Source organism: Oryctolagus cuniculus, chromosome 18 (genome assembly GCF_051225735.1).
Source record: "Oryctolagus cuniculus isolate XC-2025 breed Fujian yellow rabbit chromosome 18, ASM5122573v1, whole genome shotgun sequence".
In the NCBI taxonomy this organism is placed as follows: Eukaryota; Metazoa; Chordata; class Mammalia; order Lagomorpha; family Leporidae; genus Oryctolagus; species Oryctolagus cuniculus.
Window position 1 is genome coordinate 59,414,959 of NC_142884.1, and position 17,534 is coordinate 59,432,492.

The 17,534-nt window shown below is 60.7% G+C and overlaps 1 protein-coding gene across 2 annotated transcripts in view; it reads left to right on the forward strand.

The window, feature by feature from the left end:
* Window positions 1-5,365: 5,365 nt before the first annotated feature.
* The window catches only part of CDH5 (cadherin 5), a 35,504-nt gene continuing 23,335 nt past the window's right edge, over window positions 5,366-17,534 (forward strand). Inside the window, exons 1-3 of one of the 2 annotated variants that reach the window (XM_089320180.1) lie at window positions 5,389-5,525; window positions 12,001-12,153; window positions 15,180-15,405. In XM_089320180.1, coding sequence (XP_089176306.1) covers window positions 15,199-15,405 — 207 coding nt within the window. In that variant the 5' untranslated portion in view covers window positions 5,389-5,525; window positions 12,001-12,153; window positions 15,180-15,198. Of the gene's footprint in view, window positions 5,526-12,000; window positions 12,154-15,179; window positions 15,406-17,534 lie in introns of both variants that reach the window. The other variant, XM_051846860.3, reaches the window with a different exon arrangement.

The window sequence follows — 17,534 nt, forward strand, 5'->3', positions numbered from 1 at the left end:
AGCACACCACCACCTCCACTCCACGGAACGGAGGCCGTGTGCCTGCTCCGGGGTCGGCCAGAGCCTTGGTGGAGGAAGGGTTATAACCCACCGCCCTGAGCCCCAGGGCCCCCCCTCGCTAGGACATCTGGGAAAGCTGCCTGCGGATACGGCATTGTTCTCCAGCCCCGCCGGGTAGGTCCTTCCTGGCTGAGGGGGGATGCCCCAGGCGCCTCGTCCACACCAGCTCCACAGCCCTGGTTCTCCCACAGCCCAGGCAGCCCAGGCCAGAGAGGGCACTTCTAAGATCCCGGGCTCCTTGGGCCCTTGGGTGCGCCTTGTCCGAGCTCCTTGGTGTGACTTCGCCACCTGCCCTTCCCCCACACACACACCCCTGCACGCTGCCCCAGCAGCTCCCTGCTTCCCCTATGGGAACCTTCTCCTTCCCAAACAGCCCTGTGTGTCTTTGACCTTGACCGTCCCATGCTGCGTGCTTGCTGTGTCCACTGTGTCGGAGCGGCTTGTGGACCCCAGGCCACCTCCTCTCTGAGCACCCCCAGCACACACTGTGTCACCAACCTGCAGCTCACGCTGAGTCCCACCAGGGTGGAGGGCACAGCAAAGGCAGGACCTGGCCTGGGTCAGCTCCCTGTCAGCCCCGGCCCAGGACCAGACACAGCCTGGAGGTCATTCAGTGCCTTTCTTCTTGATAAATGAGATAAAATATTGATAAACGGCAATGGGTTCTCTAGGATGAGCGTAAAACTGGACACAGGAAGAAGAGGCTTGGAATCCTGGCTCTGCTACTCTGCTGTGTGACCTGGGGCAAGTTACTCAGCCTCTCTGAGCCTCCGTGCCCTCATCAGGAAATGGGACTGAGAATGGAACCAACAGGGTGCAGGAGAGTGTGGCGGAAGCTTCTCCTCGGGCGAGATCAGTGGAGAGTGCAGATCTGGAAAGGCTGGGGGGGGGGGGGCAACCCAGGAGGCCAGGGCTCCAGCCAGAGCAGAGGCTCCGAGGCTGGAAGTTGGAGCAGCTCAGCCTATAAGTCTGGATCTAGAATGTTCCCCAAGGCTCAGCAGACACCTGAGCCTGCTAGGAATGGGGCAGTGCCACTCCTGACGTGAAATGGGCAGCAGCGTCCCCCACTCAAGGTCACCACAGAGTGCCAGGGTAAGGTCCAGAGCCCGGCACGGGGATGGCAGGGCTGTGGCTCTCCTCAACCCCACCCAGAGCTCATCAAGGGACAGCCTCTTGTCTTTCCCCCACTCCCCACCCCAGCCAGGCACAGAGCTAGGCACCCAGCAGTGCTGGGATGCGTGGATTGGAGCCCCCACGGAAGCCTTTAGGCCAAGCACCAAGTGTGCACCAGAACATTCCACGGAGCACAGACCGCCCCCGCCCCTGCCTCGTGTCTGCCTCAACGTGGTAGTGGGCCATCCACTCGTTCGCTCATGCACTCATTCACACTGAAGGAGGCCCTTCTCTGCTGCTCCACGGCCACCCCGAGGTCAGAGCTGGCCACCCCAAAGCGAGCCCAGCTCAGTCCCTGCTCTGAGGAGCTCTGAGCGGCCGCAGCTCCCATCACAAGATCTCCGTGCCTTGTGGAATTCATAGCTGCAGGCAAGACCCCTGCCCTGCCCCTCCTCCCCACTCTTCCTCTTTCTCACCCCTACAGACTGCCCTAGGCTGACTCCAATCCGTTTTCCCAGAAGGTGTGTCCACCCCTGTCCACTGCGCAGCCGGCCGAGCCAACGGTTCGTCCTCTGTCGACAGCTGCGCAGCCTGACTCACAAGACCTGGCCATCAAGCCCTTGCTTCCTGGTACCTTCTCCCAGCGCAGGCAAGAGCCCTGCAGGCAGCCGAGGAACCTGAGACAGGAACCAAGACTCCGCCTCCAGCACGCAGCCGCCTCACACAGCCACAGGTGCGGCCACCGCTGGAGCAAGCAAACGAGCAGCAGACAGCATCCACACGGCGTCCCGGCCGTGTGGGCTCCGGCCGCGGGAGACCTCGCGCTATCCTCTCCCAGTTCAGCTCCGGTGCTGAACGCGTAGGGCCGGGCAGTTGGCCTGGAGGCTGAGACGCCCACTGCTGGCTCCCGACTCCAGCTTTCTGACTGTGCGGGCAGGAGAGGTGGCTCAAGGGGGAGGGCTGCTGCCCCCCAGGTGGGAGACCCGGATTGAGATCCACATCGCCCAGCACTGGCCGCTGTGAGTATTTGGGGCAGGGTGCAGGAGTCAACCAGTAGATAGGAAAGCTCTCCATCTCTTCTCTCTCTCTTCTCTCTCTCTCTCTCTCTCTCTCTCGCTCTCACTCTCCCTCTCTCCTCCCTCTCAGTCTCTCTCTCTCTATCAAATACATACATAAATAAATTTTTAAAAGTATGAACATCCGGTCCTCCACCCACACCAGAAAACAGCCGTAAAGAAGAAAGAAGAAAGATAGCAGTGATGCTGGCCACGCAGGAAGCAGCCCCTGACTTCCAGGCAGGACCAGGCCCCGGACGGCGAGACGAGGGCAGAAGCAGGTGAGTGCGGGGCGCGGCCTGGGAGCCCTGCTGTCTGCTGCGCACTTTGGATTCAGAGTGCAGGTGCAGACCCCAACGCCCCCGCGCAACCCCAGGGGAAGCCGCAGGACTGGCTACAGGGCATACAGTCTCCAGTGCTTGCAGGGGGAGCGAGCACCAGGAACCAACCCAACCAGCACGCGGAGGAGATGTCCTGGGGAGAGGAGAGGAGGGGGACAGCAGAGGAGAGGGGAGTGGGCTTGAGGAGGTAAGAATGAGAGGAGGAAGCTGATGGGGCCCTGCCAGCCGGTGGAGGGAGCAGGAGGGAACCCAGCAGGTGAAGTGGCACCCGCAAAGTCCCCTGCTAAAGCCACGCGCTTGGCCATCCTCAGGGGTTCCGTGCTCTGGGGAAGAAGAGGAATCTTGTTCGGTGAGCCCCTGCAGGGCACCAGGAAAGCTGGGAGAGGAAGGAGTAGCCCCTGTTTGCAGTCTCTGATTCAGAACCTGTGACCTCAGGGAGCATGTCACTCGCAGCCACTGCTTCCCCATCTGTTCAATGGGTTAACAACAGCACCGCCCCCAGGGGCGTCCTGTGGGTTGAATGAGGAGCCTCCTGCTGAGCTGGGGCCCCAGGACACAGAGGCCGCGCCCTGCACACGCAAGCATGCGGGTCTCATGCAGGTCTTGGAGTTCCCCTGCCAGCCATTCCAACTCCATGGGCCTGAGCTGGTTCCTACTTTGTGGTTTCTTATCTGGTGTGGGCTGAGGGCCACTCTGGGACCCCCCTGGCAGAACCCATTTCACAGATGAGCACAGAGGCTCAGAGAGCTTCTCCCTGGTCAGCCTCCCTCCTGGCAGGGGCTGGGTGGGCGTCCCGATCAGGGTTGCACCCCTACCTCCCCCACGGCCCGCCTCCAGGCTTCCTCCCCCGGCTGCTAATCTGGACGTCCAGACCCTCCTGTTTCCTGCCAGCCCAGCGCTGCCTCCTTTGCTCCTGTTGGCACTTCCTGCCCTCGAGCCCTCCTGTTCCCTCCTTTGCCTGCAGAGGGATGGGACAGGGGCTGGGCAGAGCCGGGGCACGAGAGCCTCAGGAGCCTGGGGGCTCCAGCCCCCCCTGCTCCTTGGTGGTGACCCCCACCCCCGTCCCTGGGGGGCTCGGGCACGTGCGTGCCTGGCTGCCGTCCCCTTGTTTACGGATGACAGGAACAGCAGTTCCCAGGACAGAGTCCACTTCCTCATGAGCCTTGCGCACAGAGGGAATTCGCAGATAGTGCCAGGACACGAGCCGCAGCCCGGCAGGAAGTGATGCCCAAGCCGGCACGTCCCAGCGGGCACATAGACCAACGGGGGTGGGCACTGGGGGGACAGACAGAGTGCTGGCCTGGCCTGGCTCCCGCGGGGCAGGAGAGGGCAGAGTTAGTCCTGCTGCAGAAGGAATCCCGGGGTGTTGCTTGTGCACTCTGCAAACACTGAGTGAGTGTGGGACCGCTGTGAGCCCCGCCCCCCGGGACAGTCCGCCCAGCGGGTGCTGCGTCTGTCTCCCTCTGTCTTCTGCTGATGTCTGGACATCCCATCCCGATTCTCTGCTCCATGCACCAAGCCTGGGGAAGGAACTCTGATGGTGGGACTCTACTCCCCGCCCCTTCTCCAGCCTGCACCTTCCCTTTTGACTTACCCTGGTCCAAGTCCCCAGCCCCTAAATGCAGCCGTGGAGCCACGCCCTCCCCTACCCCAGGCTGACCCGGCTGACCACGGCCGGCCTCCCCTGGCTTCCAGGGCCCCTTCCTTACTGGGCCCCCTCCCAACACACCCACGGAGATCCCAGGGCTGGGGCCCCGCTCCCCACCCCATCCCATGGCCCCAGGTGCTGGCAGGAAGCACTCAGCTTCCAAACGCACCCCTGCATCTCAAGGTCAACCAAGACAGAGAAATCTCCACTTCCTCCCCTTCAAAGAATCGTCCACCCCTCCCCCACCTCACCCAGGGGCTTCCTGAGTGCCCGAACAGGGCCTCTACTTGCCCAGCTGTGTAATGGGACACTGAAGACTTCCCAACAGCTCATTCGTGGGGAGATGGAGGCAACTCTTCCAAAGGCAGAGTCTCGGGTCCTGGAACACTGCAAATGAGCGAGGCCGGGGCGGGGCCCAGCATCTGGAGTGGTCAGAAGTCCCCGGGGCTGGATCTGAGCCCCTCCCTCTCCCAGCCCCAGGGTTCTGATGGCTCGAGTCCAGGTTTCGGCTTTACACCCTTTACCTCTTATGCTCTTGTTCATCTCAAGGACCCTGTGAGGGTGAGGCTGGGACTGAACCCATTTTACAGATGAGGAAACTGAGGCTCAAGGGCTACAACTGGCCCACAGTCACAACAGAAGCAGAGCCAGGTGCCCTGACTCCACTCATTATTCTGAAACCCAGACAGTCCCCAGAGGCCCAGGCTGGAAGCCACCTTTCACCCCAGCCAGGGAGAAGCTGACCTGGGCGTCCAGACCAAGCCCTGCTGGTGCCCAACTCCCACCCTCAGGACCTGGTGCCACAAGGTGCTAGGGGACCAGGCTGAGCTGGACAAGCACCTCCCAGCTGTGGAGCCTCAGCTTCCCGGCCTGTGAAATGGGGTCATGCCACCTGCCACTGGGGTTCCAAAGAGTGCTCAATGTGAGAGTGCAGGCCCAAGGCCCCCACAGCCCAGCCGCTATCCAGGGCTGGGCTCAGGGCCCCGAGCAGGGGCCTGGAGTTGGGGCCTGAACTGAGCGCCCCAGTTGGGTCCAGGGCTAGGTCTCGGTGAGGACAGCCTGGCCCGGCCGCCCACCGCGGGGCCTGCCCTATCAGCAGCCAGCCCGGCCCTCACAAAGGAACAATAACAGGAAACCATCCCGGGGGGAAGCGGGCCAGGGCCAGCTGGAAAACCTGAAGGGGCGGCGGCCGGCCTCCCTGGCCACGGGTGTGGCTCTGTGGGTCAGCCGAGCTCCACAGAGCTCCAGCCTCACTCAGCCCCGGACGGCAGCCTGCCTGGACCGAGACACCCTGGGCCCACGGGCGCGGTGAGTAGGGCTCGCACGCCCCAGACCCACACCTGAGATGGGGGGTCCTTGGCTGCCCCTTCCCCAGCCCAACCCCCATGGGGGTCCTGGGGGAGTGACTCCCCCAGGGCAGACGGGGTCTCTTCCTGGCTCAGGGCAGGACTGGGTGAGGAGCAGCGAGTGGTGGGGTCACCGCTCTGTCAGGCATCTCCGGGATGAGGGGGGCTGGCGGGCTTGCCAACCCCCAGCGGGCTCAGCAGCCCAGCATGCCAGGGACCCCGACCTCCATCGAGGCCACAAAGAGGGCAAGGCCCTGCGGAGCTGCCCAGCCTGACGGGACAGAGGCCTGGCCCCTGGGCCTCGGCTTACCCCAATACCCTTTCCACTCCAGGAGGCAGGGGTCTCACCCACCTCGTACCCACAGACCCTCCCCACTGAGGTGTGTTGGGATTGGGGCTGAGCTTCGGTGCCCCCTACTTTCAGGATAAGCAAACTGAGGCTTGGCTCTGTGCACTTGGGCTCTGCCCCGGCCCTGGGAGCCGGCTGTGAGCTGGGGGAGTCTCGTGGCTCAGGGAAGCCCCTGAGCTTCGAAGGTGGGAGGTCAGGGCGAGAGCCCGGCTTGGAGACAGCGGCTCTGGGTGTGTGACCTCGGGAAAGTCACCTGCGGTCTCCAGACCTCAGTTAGCCTGTCTGAACAATGGGCACAGCAGCCCTGTGGCCGTGTGTCCTGTCTGGAGGCGACGCACACCACACCGATGGCTTGCAGACAGTGGGGGGCCTGTTTACTGTCAGCTGCCCTGTGACACGGGTTCGTTGTGTCTTCCTGTCTCAGCGGGGGGCTGGCAAGGTCACGTGAAAGCTGGAGTGGGGATTCAAACCAGGACCTGGTGCCCCCCAAGCCCAAGCTCTGTCTGTGCTTTGGGTTTGTCGTCTGCAGAACGAGGGAACCGGTTCCCCTCCAGTGGTTCCATGAGGTCATGCGCACGCCTGGTGCCGCGGAGAGCGGAAGGGGTGCTGCCCAAAAGGTGGCCGTGGCCGTGGCCGTGAAAGTCGAAAGATTTTGACTTCTTGGCAACAGGGCACCGTGGGGATGGAGGTTCCTTAGAGCGGGTGGGGGGAGCAGAGCGGTGCTGCTTCAGGTCCTTGCGCCCTGGCTCATCTTCGGGGGGCGGGGAGCAAGGGGCTCTGCCCTGGAGCTCCTGAGCCCCCAGGTGAGCCTGCGAATCCCAGCTGATTGTGCTGGGGTAGGGGAGCTGCCTGCTGGTCTGGAAGGGGTTAAGCTGCCCACCCAGCCGACTCAGCCTGAGCCATTGTGCAGCTAAACAAGGGCCGGACATGAGGGCAGGAAGCCAGAGGGGGCCACGCTGTGTTCTCCCAAAGCTGGATGACTCAGTCCACTGCTGCCTCAGGGACAGCCGGGGGACTCCATGGCCCCTTGTCCATGTGGGCCCATTCCCACCACCTCCAGCAGCTCTCTGCCCTCCCTCGGCCGGCCAGTCACTACGGCAAGAATTCCCATTCGACAGACGGGACCACTGAGTTAACTGGGAGAGGCTGGGTGGCAAGTGCAGCAGGAGGCAAGACACCAGGGAGGCCGGCCGCTCCCAACCCCCAGCCCCTGCTGCTCTCAGTTCAGGGCACAGACGTGTCACAGGACAAGCCTGGAGCCCAGTGATTCTGCAGAAGAGGAGGCTCACTGTCTAAACACAGGCTGGAGAGACCTTGGAAAGGCCATCGTGACCCAGGTCCAAGTGGATGTTGGGTGGAGAAATCACAGAGGACTTCCTGGAGGAAGAACAGGCACTCAGAATGCAGGAGGCTTTGGGCAGCTCCTCCGCCACCTGAGCCTGGGTCTGCCCATCTCTCTAGGGAAGGGGGAGGTCTCCAAACCCACCCAGGGACCTCCAGGTCATCTGCCTTGGGCCGTAGTATAAAGTTCAGATCCTGGCAGGCGCAGATCCTGGCAGAAGGAGGGAGCAGGGCTCGGGGCAGGCCGGGCAGGCGGTGAATGAGATTTCCTTCTGGAGAGGAACAGGGGGAGCGGGAGGCGGGGCCCAGGGTGGAGCCAGGAAATGAGGTCTGGCTTGAGTCGGCCTCTGGGCTGGTGGGGGTGGGGACACAGATGGGGATCAAACATGAGCGCATCCACTGAGCACCTCTGATCCGCTGGGCTTTGCACCCATGACCTCGGATGGGGAGCTGAGGACAGGGAGGCCCACGGAGCTCAGGGGTAGCCAGGCAGGTTCCCATGGGCAGGTGCGTGGGGCTCCCTCTGTTGCCCCCAGTGCCTCGCAGGCCTGAGCCGCCCAGGGCCAAAGGAAGCCCAGAGGAGGCTGGAGATCCTCTGTGGGGCAGGTGTTCTCTCCCTGAAGCTGGGAGCTGACCCCTTAGGAGGCCAGGGCTTAGGTGAGACAACCGGGCACCCAGAGACCCCAGCACAAATTTGTTTCAAATCACACACTAGATCTGGCAAATTGGCGGTCTCCAAATCAACGACTGTAGTGAGGATTCGGGGGCTGGGTGTAAGCTCAGTGGGAATGGACACTGGTTGATTGGTGATGTCTGCCACAGGTGTAAGCTCAGTGGGAATGGACACTGTGGTTGATTGGTGATGTCTGCCACAGGTGTAAGCTCAGTGGGAATGGACACTGTGGTTGATTGGTGATGTCTGTCATAGAGGTAGGAGAGTGGCAACCTGTGAGTTGTGTTTGACAGCCCTACCTAAAGAGGAACCTGTGTGTGTGGCTCATTGAGGACCCTTAAGGGAAAATTTCATCCCAGAGAAAACCCTAATGGTGATGTGTCTGACATGTGACAGGCTTAGAAGAGGTGCTATATAGGGCCAGGGAGAGTTCTTCCAGCGACAGTGACAACTGCATCTACTGGGCTCCCTCTGGCTGGGTGTGCTGTGCAAATACACAGATTTTAATCCTATGTGTAGGAAGGGAACCAAAGGCAAGATTGGACCTGGAGATGGGGCAGGCTGACGGGCAGGCACGGGGACTTGGACACCACATAGAAGTAGAGTTTTCACACAGGGAGCACAGCAAGGAAGCACATTCCAGGCACAGGGAACAGCCTGTGTCAAAAGCCTGCTGGTGAGAGGAAGAGTGCTAGACATTCCAGAAACTTCTAGCTCTCCTCCTGGGGGAGGGTTGGGAGGGGATGGGGAGGAGAGCGGTAGGGATGGGCAGGGACTCACTGTCCTAGACCTCGAAGGCCGGGTCAGGAGCTGGACTTGACCCTGCAGGAGTACAGGCCACAGGCAGGGCCAGCTGGGAGGGAGTGCAGGCGAGGGGGGCTGGTGGCAGGAGTCCGGACCCCACAGAGCCACAGACCAGGGCCTCACCCCTCGTCCTCCCTGTACTGACCTCTGCTGGATGCTGGGACTCAAACAGACAATGTGGGAGTCTTTGGAGGACCACAGAACCCCACCCCATCCCAGACTGAGACCAGGGTGTGGAGGGGGTGGCGGTAGGGAGAGCGGAGAGCTTCCCAGGGGCCACACGTGCTCCGGGCCGTCTCCTCCCACAGCCCTGCCCTCATCCCTGACCCCGGCCCCTGGGCTAGAGTCCAGAGCCTGCAGGAGGCTAGGCGGACAGGCCTCCCTCAAGGGTCTCCCTGGAGCAGGCTCGGCTGCCGGAGCGTCCTGGCTGCAGGCTGCAGGCTGTGTGCCGGGCGGCGGGAGCAGAGGGGAGTTGGGGGGAGCTGGCGCAAACAGCTGCCTGGGGGCGGGGTCTGTGCTGGTGTGGACACCTTACAGGGTGTGGCCTGAGGACATCATGGCTGTGCCTCAACCTGGAGTCTTCTTCTCCCAGCCCCAGGAACCTCCAGCTCATTCAATACCCACCCCCAACCCTGGAGTCCAAGGCTTCAGTAGGACTCAGGTCAGGGGGAGGGGCAGGGATCCACCGGACGGTCAAGGGCAGGACCAACCCAAGGGGCCCCCTACTGAGTCCTGACTTCCTGAGCTCTATTGAGGGGAACCCCAAGAGGAGCAGCGCCAGCCCCACCCCTGCTTCCTCTTCGGCCCGCTGTCATGTTCCTCTCCCACATGTGGACCCCATCATTGAGACAGCACAGAGCTGAGTCCACCTCACAGCCCCTTGGAGGCCAAACCCCAGCACAGAGAAAACCATGTCCCTGCTCACCACTGTGTGCAGAATGGACAATGGGTTTCCAGAAGCGAGCGAGGGCAGAGCCAGGAGCTGCCCCGCTGGAGCCGCCAGCATGGAGAGCTGCAGCCACAGTGAGGTCTGTGGGCCAGGGCAGGGGAGCAGGGCACAGGCACCCACTTCTCTCCTCCCAAACACAGTGAGAAGCCAGGACTGGGGGGGGGGGGGTGGAGGAGTCCCCTGACACAGCAGAGGTGGGTGGGGCAGGGAGTAGACCTGGCAGGGTGGGGAGAGTCACCCTCAGAGATGGAGTGTTCAGGAAGAGGACCCCTGAGCAGACCCCCAAATAGTGCAGACGGGGAGTGGCAGGGGCATCGCACCTGCTGGTTTCATTTGCAGCTGCTGTTAGGTGGCCATGTTGTCAGTGCAAGCACCCCCTGATCCAAAATGCTTGGGACCAGAAGTGTTGTTTTGTTTTGTTTTGACAGGTAGAGTGAACAGTGAGAGAGAGAGAGACAGAGAGAAAGGTCTTCCTTTACTGTTTGTTCACCCTCCAATGGCCGCTGCAGACGGCGCGCTGCGGCCGGCGCACCGCACTGATCCGAAGCCAGGAGCCAGGTGCTTCTCCTGGTCTCCCATGGGGTGCAGGGCCCAAGCACTTGGGCCATCCTCCACTGCACTCCCTGGCCACAGCAGAGGACTGGCCTGGAAGAGGGGCAGCCGGGACAGAATCCGGCGCCCCGACCAGGACTAGAACCCGGTGTGCCAGTGCCGCAGGCGGAGGATTAGCCTAGTGAGCCATGGCGCTGGCCAACCAGAAGTGTTTTAAGTTTCCTGCTTTTCTGAATTTGGACGTATTTGCATGGATGTTGCCAGCTGAGCATCAGTAGTTTGAAAATCTGAAACGCTCCCAGACCCCAAATCCTGCAGGTGTCAAGTCACAGCTCTCAGAGTTTTGGATCTGGGGACAAGAGATGTTCAATCTATTTGACTCAGGCTTGAAAACAGCCCTAAGGGTTCACGCTGCCGTACCCATTGTAGAGATGGGGACAGTGGGGTACAGAGAGGGGAAGCATCTGGTCTACAGCAGCACAGCTGAGATTCCTTTACGCCCAAGAGCCTGCCGTCAGAGCTGTCACCCCAAGGGTGACACCGTGTGAGCCCAAAGAGGCAAGAGCTGTGTGTGGGCCACGGCTGGGCCTTGGGGAGCAAGGGAGATGCATCAGGGAGAAGAGGACAAGAAGTGACGGCGAAGGGGAAGAGGCTGCAGGTCCGTCCCCACCATGGCGCCTGGGGTCAGTGCCGTGGGCAGAGTTGCCGTCGCCATGCAGACGTTGGGGGCCCTCACCCAGCCTCTCCACCAACCTGGCTCCTCTTCGTTCACGCTGTCCTGAAGCTTGCGTCTACGAGAACCAGGGGACTCCGCTTGGTTTCTCAAATAGGGGGTACCTTGAAAAACTCGTGCAGCGTGCGGTCAAAGACAGGCGTGCCTTGCGCAGAAAGGTTTTAAGTCCATGCAGAGTCGTGTGTGCTACGTGTTCTTCAAGAACTTCCCAAAGACCCTCTTGGGCGGCTGGCGACCTCAGGGCCTTGGCTCCCAGCAGTGTTTCTCTCGGGAGTGACAGGCACACAGGAGGCCCGCCCCGGCGCTCGCTGGTGTCCACGGCTCCAAGTCCCCGACCTCCCTCGTCACCACCCGCCTTCCGCTGTGTGTGTTCCCCAGGGCCAGGCCTGTCTGTCTCACTCACCGCTGCCTAGTGTGGAGTCCGGCATACAGTAGGCACTCAATGCCTGTCGGCTGCGTGCTTGGGCTCTCAACTTTTCCTGCCCAGAGGCCCGAGGACCCCTCACCCGGGTTCTGTCCTCGATTTCACTTCCACTTGTCTTCACTTCTTCACTTCCGATCCACATCTGGCTGGGTAGAGGCAGAAGGAGGATCTGTGAAGTTCCCTTTGGGGGAAGAAGGAAATGAGCCTCAGGGCCTGGGCCCAGCTGGGCTGGGGCGGAGGTCATGGCTGCTGCCTCCCCCACTCAGGCTTCCTGGTGGGGCTCCCAGTGTCCCCGCCCCTGCCCCCAGGCCTCCTGTCATCTTCTTCCTCTTTCCCAGAGCATCCCACCCCCATGGCACCCATCTCCTCTTCTGTGACTGAGGACCCCTGTGTTGTCCCCCTTGAAGGCAGCACTTGGCATTCTGCACCCCCACCCCAGCCCCGGGGTGTCTGCTTCCTCCTGGGCTGGGGGCAGGGGACTTGGATGCTAAGGTCAGCAGGCCCCGAGGTCAGCTGGCCCCAGGCAGACACCCTAGGCCCTCATCGAGGCCAACCTGGCGCCAGCAGCTCAGGAAACGCTAGCAGGGTTTCAAAACCTCCTGCCATCTGCAGAGTCCGCCTCCACCTCTGGGTGGCGCAGGGGAAGCCGTGGAGGAGGCCATCCCACCCAGCACCCACGGGGTCCACGTCTGTCTCCGGGCATGAGCCCCAGCTCCTGGTCCCGCCACCTGCCTGCTTACCCTACGCCATCCCAGGAGTTTGCAGGTCAGTGATACAGGGATCTAGGGTGGAGGGACAGCTGAGGTCGGGGCTGAGAGGGCTCAGTGAAGGCCAAGGCCAAGGACTCCACCTACTCTGGGACAGTGGGGGAGATCTCTGGTCCTGGCATTCATGATGAAGCCAGGCCTCGATCTCTGGGTGAACCATGCCCCTGGCCCACAGGGCTGCCTTCAAGAGTGTACAACCTGGGGCCAGCGCCGAGGCTCACTTGGCTAATCCGCCGCCTGTGGCGCCAGCATCCCATATGGGCACCAGGTTCTAGTCCCGGCTGCTCCTTTGTCAGTCCAGCTCTCTGCTGTGGCCCGGGAAGGCAGTGGAGGATGGCCCAAGTGCCAGGAAGAAGCACCTGGCTCCTGGTTTGGATCGGCGCAGCGCTGGCCGTAGCGGCCATCTGGGGGATGAACCAACGGAAGGAAAACCTTTCTCTCTGTCTCTCTCTCTCACTGTCTAATTCTACCTGTCAAATAAGTAAAAAAGAGAGAGAGAGAGAGAGTGTACAACCTGCACAACCTCCCAGGGCCTGCACTTAAAAGGTCTCTAAACTTGGCTTAATGCTTGTCCGTCTCCATCTTGAAATCCTCTTCTTTAACACTGAAATCGCCGGGGTGTGATACTTTCAAAAACCTGCCTTTTGGATCAGCATGAAGATCCTGTAAGTGTTTTCCCACTTCTAGTAGGATTTCGTCTTAAAGCTTAACGTGTCGAGTCTGCATAATGTTTTACAATTTAGTAAGCCTGGATTTTAAGTCATTTAAGATGGAAATGTGAATCTTACTTCAGAAAATTAATTATCTTCCTCTGTGACATCAAACTCTTGATCTTCATCCTCTTCCTCTGCCAGGGGCCCCTCCCTTGGTCAGCAGGGGACGCTTGTCGTGCCCCAGCCCACACGCAGCCGACCACCATCACCGAAGGGGCGACCTTGGATTTGCATTCCAGAAACACCCCAGGGAGATGAGCCGTCTGATTAACACAGAGAACTTCCGGAAAACTCAAAATCTTTGTCCTCCGCGTTCGGTTGTGTGTTGTGGCAGGCTGCAGTGGCTTCGCCAGGAAACAATACTTTTCTTGTTATAAATTCTACCAGCGTGGTCTTCCTGCTTTTCAAAACTGTCCGTCACCTCTCGCTGATGATGAGCCGTCGGGGCGGCGTCCAGCACAGCTCTCGGGGACTCGGCTCTGCCTGCGAAATCCCTGTCGGCCCCATGGTGTGCCCAGCAGGTGCTTTCTGCCTGAGCTGACCCCTCAGCGTCCCGGCTCCTCAATGTCCACCTTTCCTGTTTCGTTTCTGTCCAACTCTTTGGGTTTGCCCTCTTCAGCTTGACAATACTCCTGAAGCTGGGCAAACTCATCAGCCAAGTTGTTCAGGCCCTGCTTTCTCCTGGGGGTCTCCATGGGGGCCAACGCATTGATTTCTTGTGCCGGGGAGGGCAGTGATGTCCCACAGAGGTTGTGAGAGGGCTACTCCCCACACTAGAACAGCCCAGGTTGGTACAGAGACACGCCCTCCACGTGAGTGACAGCTTCTTGCCATTGTCTGGTTTGGGCGCCCTGGCTTCCCAGGCTGGGCCCCCACATCCTGTGTCATTCCCAGCTTGGGGCACTGGGCAGAGCCCCAGTGACAGGGCACCCAAGCCCAGGCACCAGATGCAGGAGCCCGAGAGGCCCCAGGTATCTCTGGTTCTTAACTTTGGGATGAAAGGCCCCACAATTCCATTGTGCGCTGGACCCACCAATTATGATGGTGTTTCAGAAAGCTGCTGCCAAAGCGGGCTGAAAAGACAGTTTGATTTGGTACAAACATTTTTGAAATGGGTGCATGCTTTTCCTTAATATGGACTTAATAAGTCTTGGAGGACCCGTGTCTGACCCCACCCCCACCCCTACCCGCAGAGCCTAAGATGGCCATCGCCCGTGGGTTCCAGGGCGAGGGCGTGGCCCTCTAAGTCAGCACATTTGGGCTTCCTCAGAGCCTTCTAAGGCAGAGCAGCTAAAGGGGCCGCCAGGCTGGCCCAGAGCGCGAGAGGGGCTTGCTTGTCCTCGGAAGCCCTTAAAGCCCACCCCGCGGCAGCCGCTGGACCAGGGGAGGCGAGAGGAAGGAGATGCAACTCGGAAGGCGATAGGCTGGCTCCAGTTTCTGGTTCCACTGACAGGCGCAGGGAGCCCCGAAACGTGACCGAGCCTCTGCTGCTTGGCCCACCTGTGGAGTGAGCTTAGCAATGATGCCGATCTGCGGGAGGACTGAACAAGGCAATACAGAGAGCTGGGAACAGAGTGAGGCAGCTAACAAGTGCTTGACGCAGGCTAGCCCCTGAGGGTCCATCCTCAGCCCCCACAACTTTCCTCAGTGTGAGCTGAACCCTGTGCACCTTGGTTTCCTTAGGCAGACAGAGACAGAGAGAGAGAGAGAGAAAGGTCTTCCATCCATTGGTTCACTCCCCAAAAGGCTGCAATGGCCGGAGCTGAGCTGATCTCAAGCCAGGAGCCAGGAGCTCCTTCTGGGTCTCCCACATGCGTGGCAGGGGCTCAAGGACTTGGGCCATCTTCTACTGCTTTCCCAGGCCGTAGCAGAGAGCTGGATCGGAAGTGGAGCAGCCGGGTCTCAAACCAGCACCCATTTGGGATGCCGGCACAGCAGGCAGCGGCTTTAGCCACTACGCCACAGCACCGGCCCCAATTTCCTCACCTGTAAAATGAGCTTAACCTGAGCACCCACTGCCTGGGGCTTTGGAGCTGCCCTCAGCATCAGCCACTCCCCCCCACCCTCCGGCTTCCCTGTAACCCCTGCCCTGGCCTCCATCCTGGCCCGCGTGGCATGTACGTACGAAATGTTTCGTGTCTGTCTTCCCCCGCCCACCCGGGGAGCTCATCAGGGGCGGGAACAGAACCTGGTCCTGTTGCTGTCAGGACGAAGGTGTGAGCGGAGAGACAAGGTTCAGTTCTCCACGGAAACTGCTCGTCCCCCCGGGCAGCGGCCACCCTGCCTGACCACGCCGCTCCTCCCTCCGCAGATCTGTCCCTGCTGGGAAGATGCAGCGGCCTTCGATGCTGGTCACCGCATTGGGCGCCTGCCTGGGCCTGCTGGTGGCGGTTATAGCAGCGGCAGGTGCCAACCCTAGCGAGCTGGACACCCCAAGCCTGCTGCCTGCTCACCGGCGCCAGAAGAGAGACTGGATCTGGAACCAGATGCACATTGATGAAGAGAAGAACACCTCGCTGCCCCATCACGTGGGCAAGGTAAGACACAGGGCCCAGGGCGGCCAACACCAGCAGCACCGGCCAGGAGTGATGCTGGTGACAGTGAGGGTGACGGGTGGAGACGGTGACCGAGGTTGCGGCAGCTGTGGGGGCAAGGTGATCTTTCTGAAGGTGGTGGCAATCGTGGTCGAGATGGTGGTGGGGGTCGTGGTGGTCGGTGACAGCAGTGGTGGTGGCGTGTTGGCAGTGATAGTGGTGTTGATGATGGTGATGGAGGAGAAGGTGGTGGTTACAATGGTGGGTGCTGGTGGGGGTGGTAATGAAATTGGTGGTGAAGGAGAAATGTTGATGGTAGTGATGATGGAGGCGATGGAGGGGATGGGGATGGTGGTGACGGTGATGATGGAGGTGATGGTGGTGATGATGGAGATGACAGAAGTGATGATGGAGGTGATGGGGATGAGGTGGGGATGGAGAAGGCAGTGACATTGATGAGGGAGGTGATGGTGGTAATGGAGGTGACAGTAGTAATGGAGGTGATGGGGATGGGGTAGGGATGGAGAAGGTGGTGATGGTGATGACAGAGGTGACGGTGGTGATGATGGAGATGACAGAGGTGATGATGGAAGTGATGATGGAGGTGATGGGGATAGGGTGGGGATGGAGAAGGTGGTGACGGTGGTAATGGAGGTGATGGGGATGGGGTGGGGATGGAGAAGGTGCTGACGGTGATGACGGAGGTGATGGTGATGATGGAGGTGATGGTGATGATGGAGGTGATGGTGGGGATGGAGAAGGTGGTGATGGTTATGACGGAGGTGATGGTGGGGATGGAGAAGGTGGTGATGGTGATGATGGAGGTGACGGTGATAGTGCTGCTGGTGGCAGACAGATGGTGGTGAGCACTGATTCATTTTCTCCCAGTCCCTGGTCTGTGGACTAAATGTCACTGGCAGAGAGCTACTCTGTGCCTGGCCTGTGGGCTCAGGGCTCAGGGCGGAACCCTTAAGTGCTGCCATGTAAGAGATCAGTTAAGGCTCAAAAAGCCTTCTACAAAACCGTTCTGGTGACGGGGTTAATCAGCCGGGCCACGGCTGGCCAACCCTGGCCCGAGCCCCGGAGCGCCTTTCTGGCAGGCCAGCCTTCCCCGGTTCCCTGTGACCCCACACAGCTCCCCAAACTCCCCAACATCCATAATGAGGCGTCTGACCCAAGCCGGCCCTCCAGTGTGGTGCCTGCAGCTCTGAGCCTCACCTCACCCTCCTACAAAACATGCCCATCGCAAGCTCATCCTGCCAAACTGCCGCTGAGGTCAAAACCGCCCACCCCCGTCCAGAGGACTGGCCCTAGAGGCGGGGTGTCAAGCATAATGACCAGCAGAAGGCGACGTGTTTTGAGAGTTTCCACCAGGCCGACAGTTTCTGAGCACATCACAGTCCCGCCGTGCCGGCTTCTGGGAATCTAAACATCAGCCCACAAGAAGTCTGCATCGCCGTGCTGGGTGAAGAACGGACAGTTCCAGGCACTGGGCTGGGCACTGGAAAGACAACGGCAGAAAAAGACAGACGTGGGCCCCCACCCTCACAGAGGTGGCCGTCCAGAGCAGGCCCCAGGCTGGCCCACTGCTTGGTTTTGTTAATAAAGTTTTATTGGGATCCCGAAGCGGTTACTCATTTGCAAGTCGTCCATGACTGCTTTCATGTAAAGTGGCAGCAGTGGACAGGTCTGGCAAGCATCCTACGGCCCACAAAGCCACAAATATTCTCTGTGGGGCTCTTTTTAGGAACGGTTTGCCCACCCTGATCCAGAGGGACAGCACTGGCCAAAGAACTCCATAAACAGTGGTGATGGGGCCACTCTAAAGCCACAGAGCAACAGGCCAGAGAGGACCCTTGGAGGGGAGGGCCCAGTCTGGCCGCAGCGCCAGGACCGCGATCCCAGCCAGAGGAAGAGGACGGGACCACCCCGGGGATCTGCTCACAGCCCTGGTCACAGCAGGCTGACCATGCCCTTCTGGGTCCCGGAATGGCTGGGGGCGTCAACCAACCAGCACGGCCACCTGGAGGGGCAGACACTGGCCCAGGGTCCCACGGGGAGGCCCTGGGCTCCTTGAGTGCCGTCACGATTGTCACAGGGAAATGTCGTCAGCCCACCTGTGTCTTTCCTGG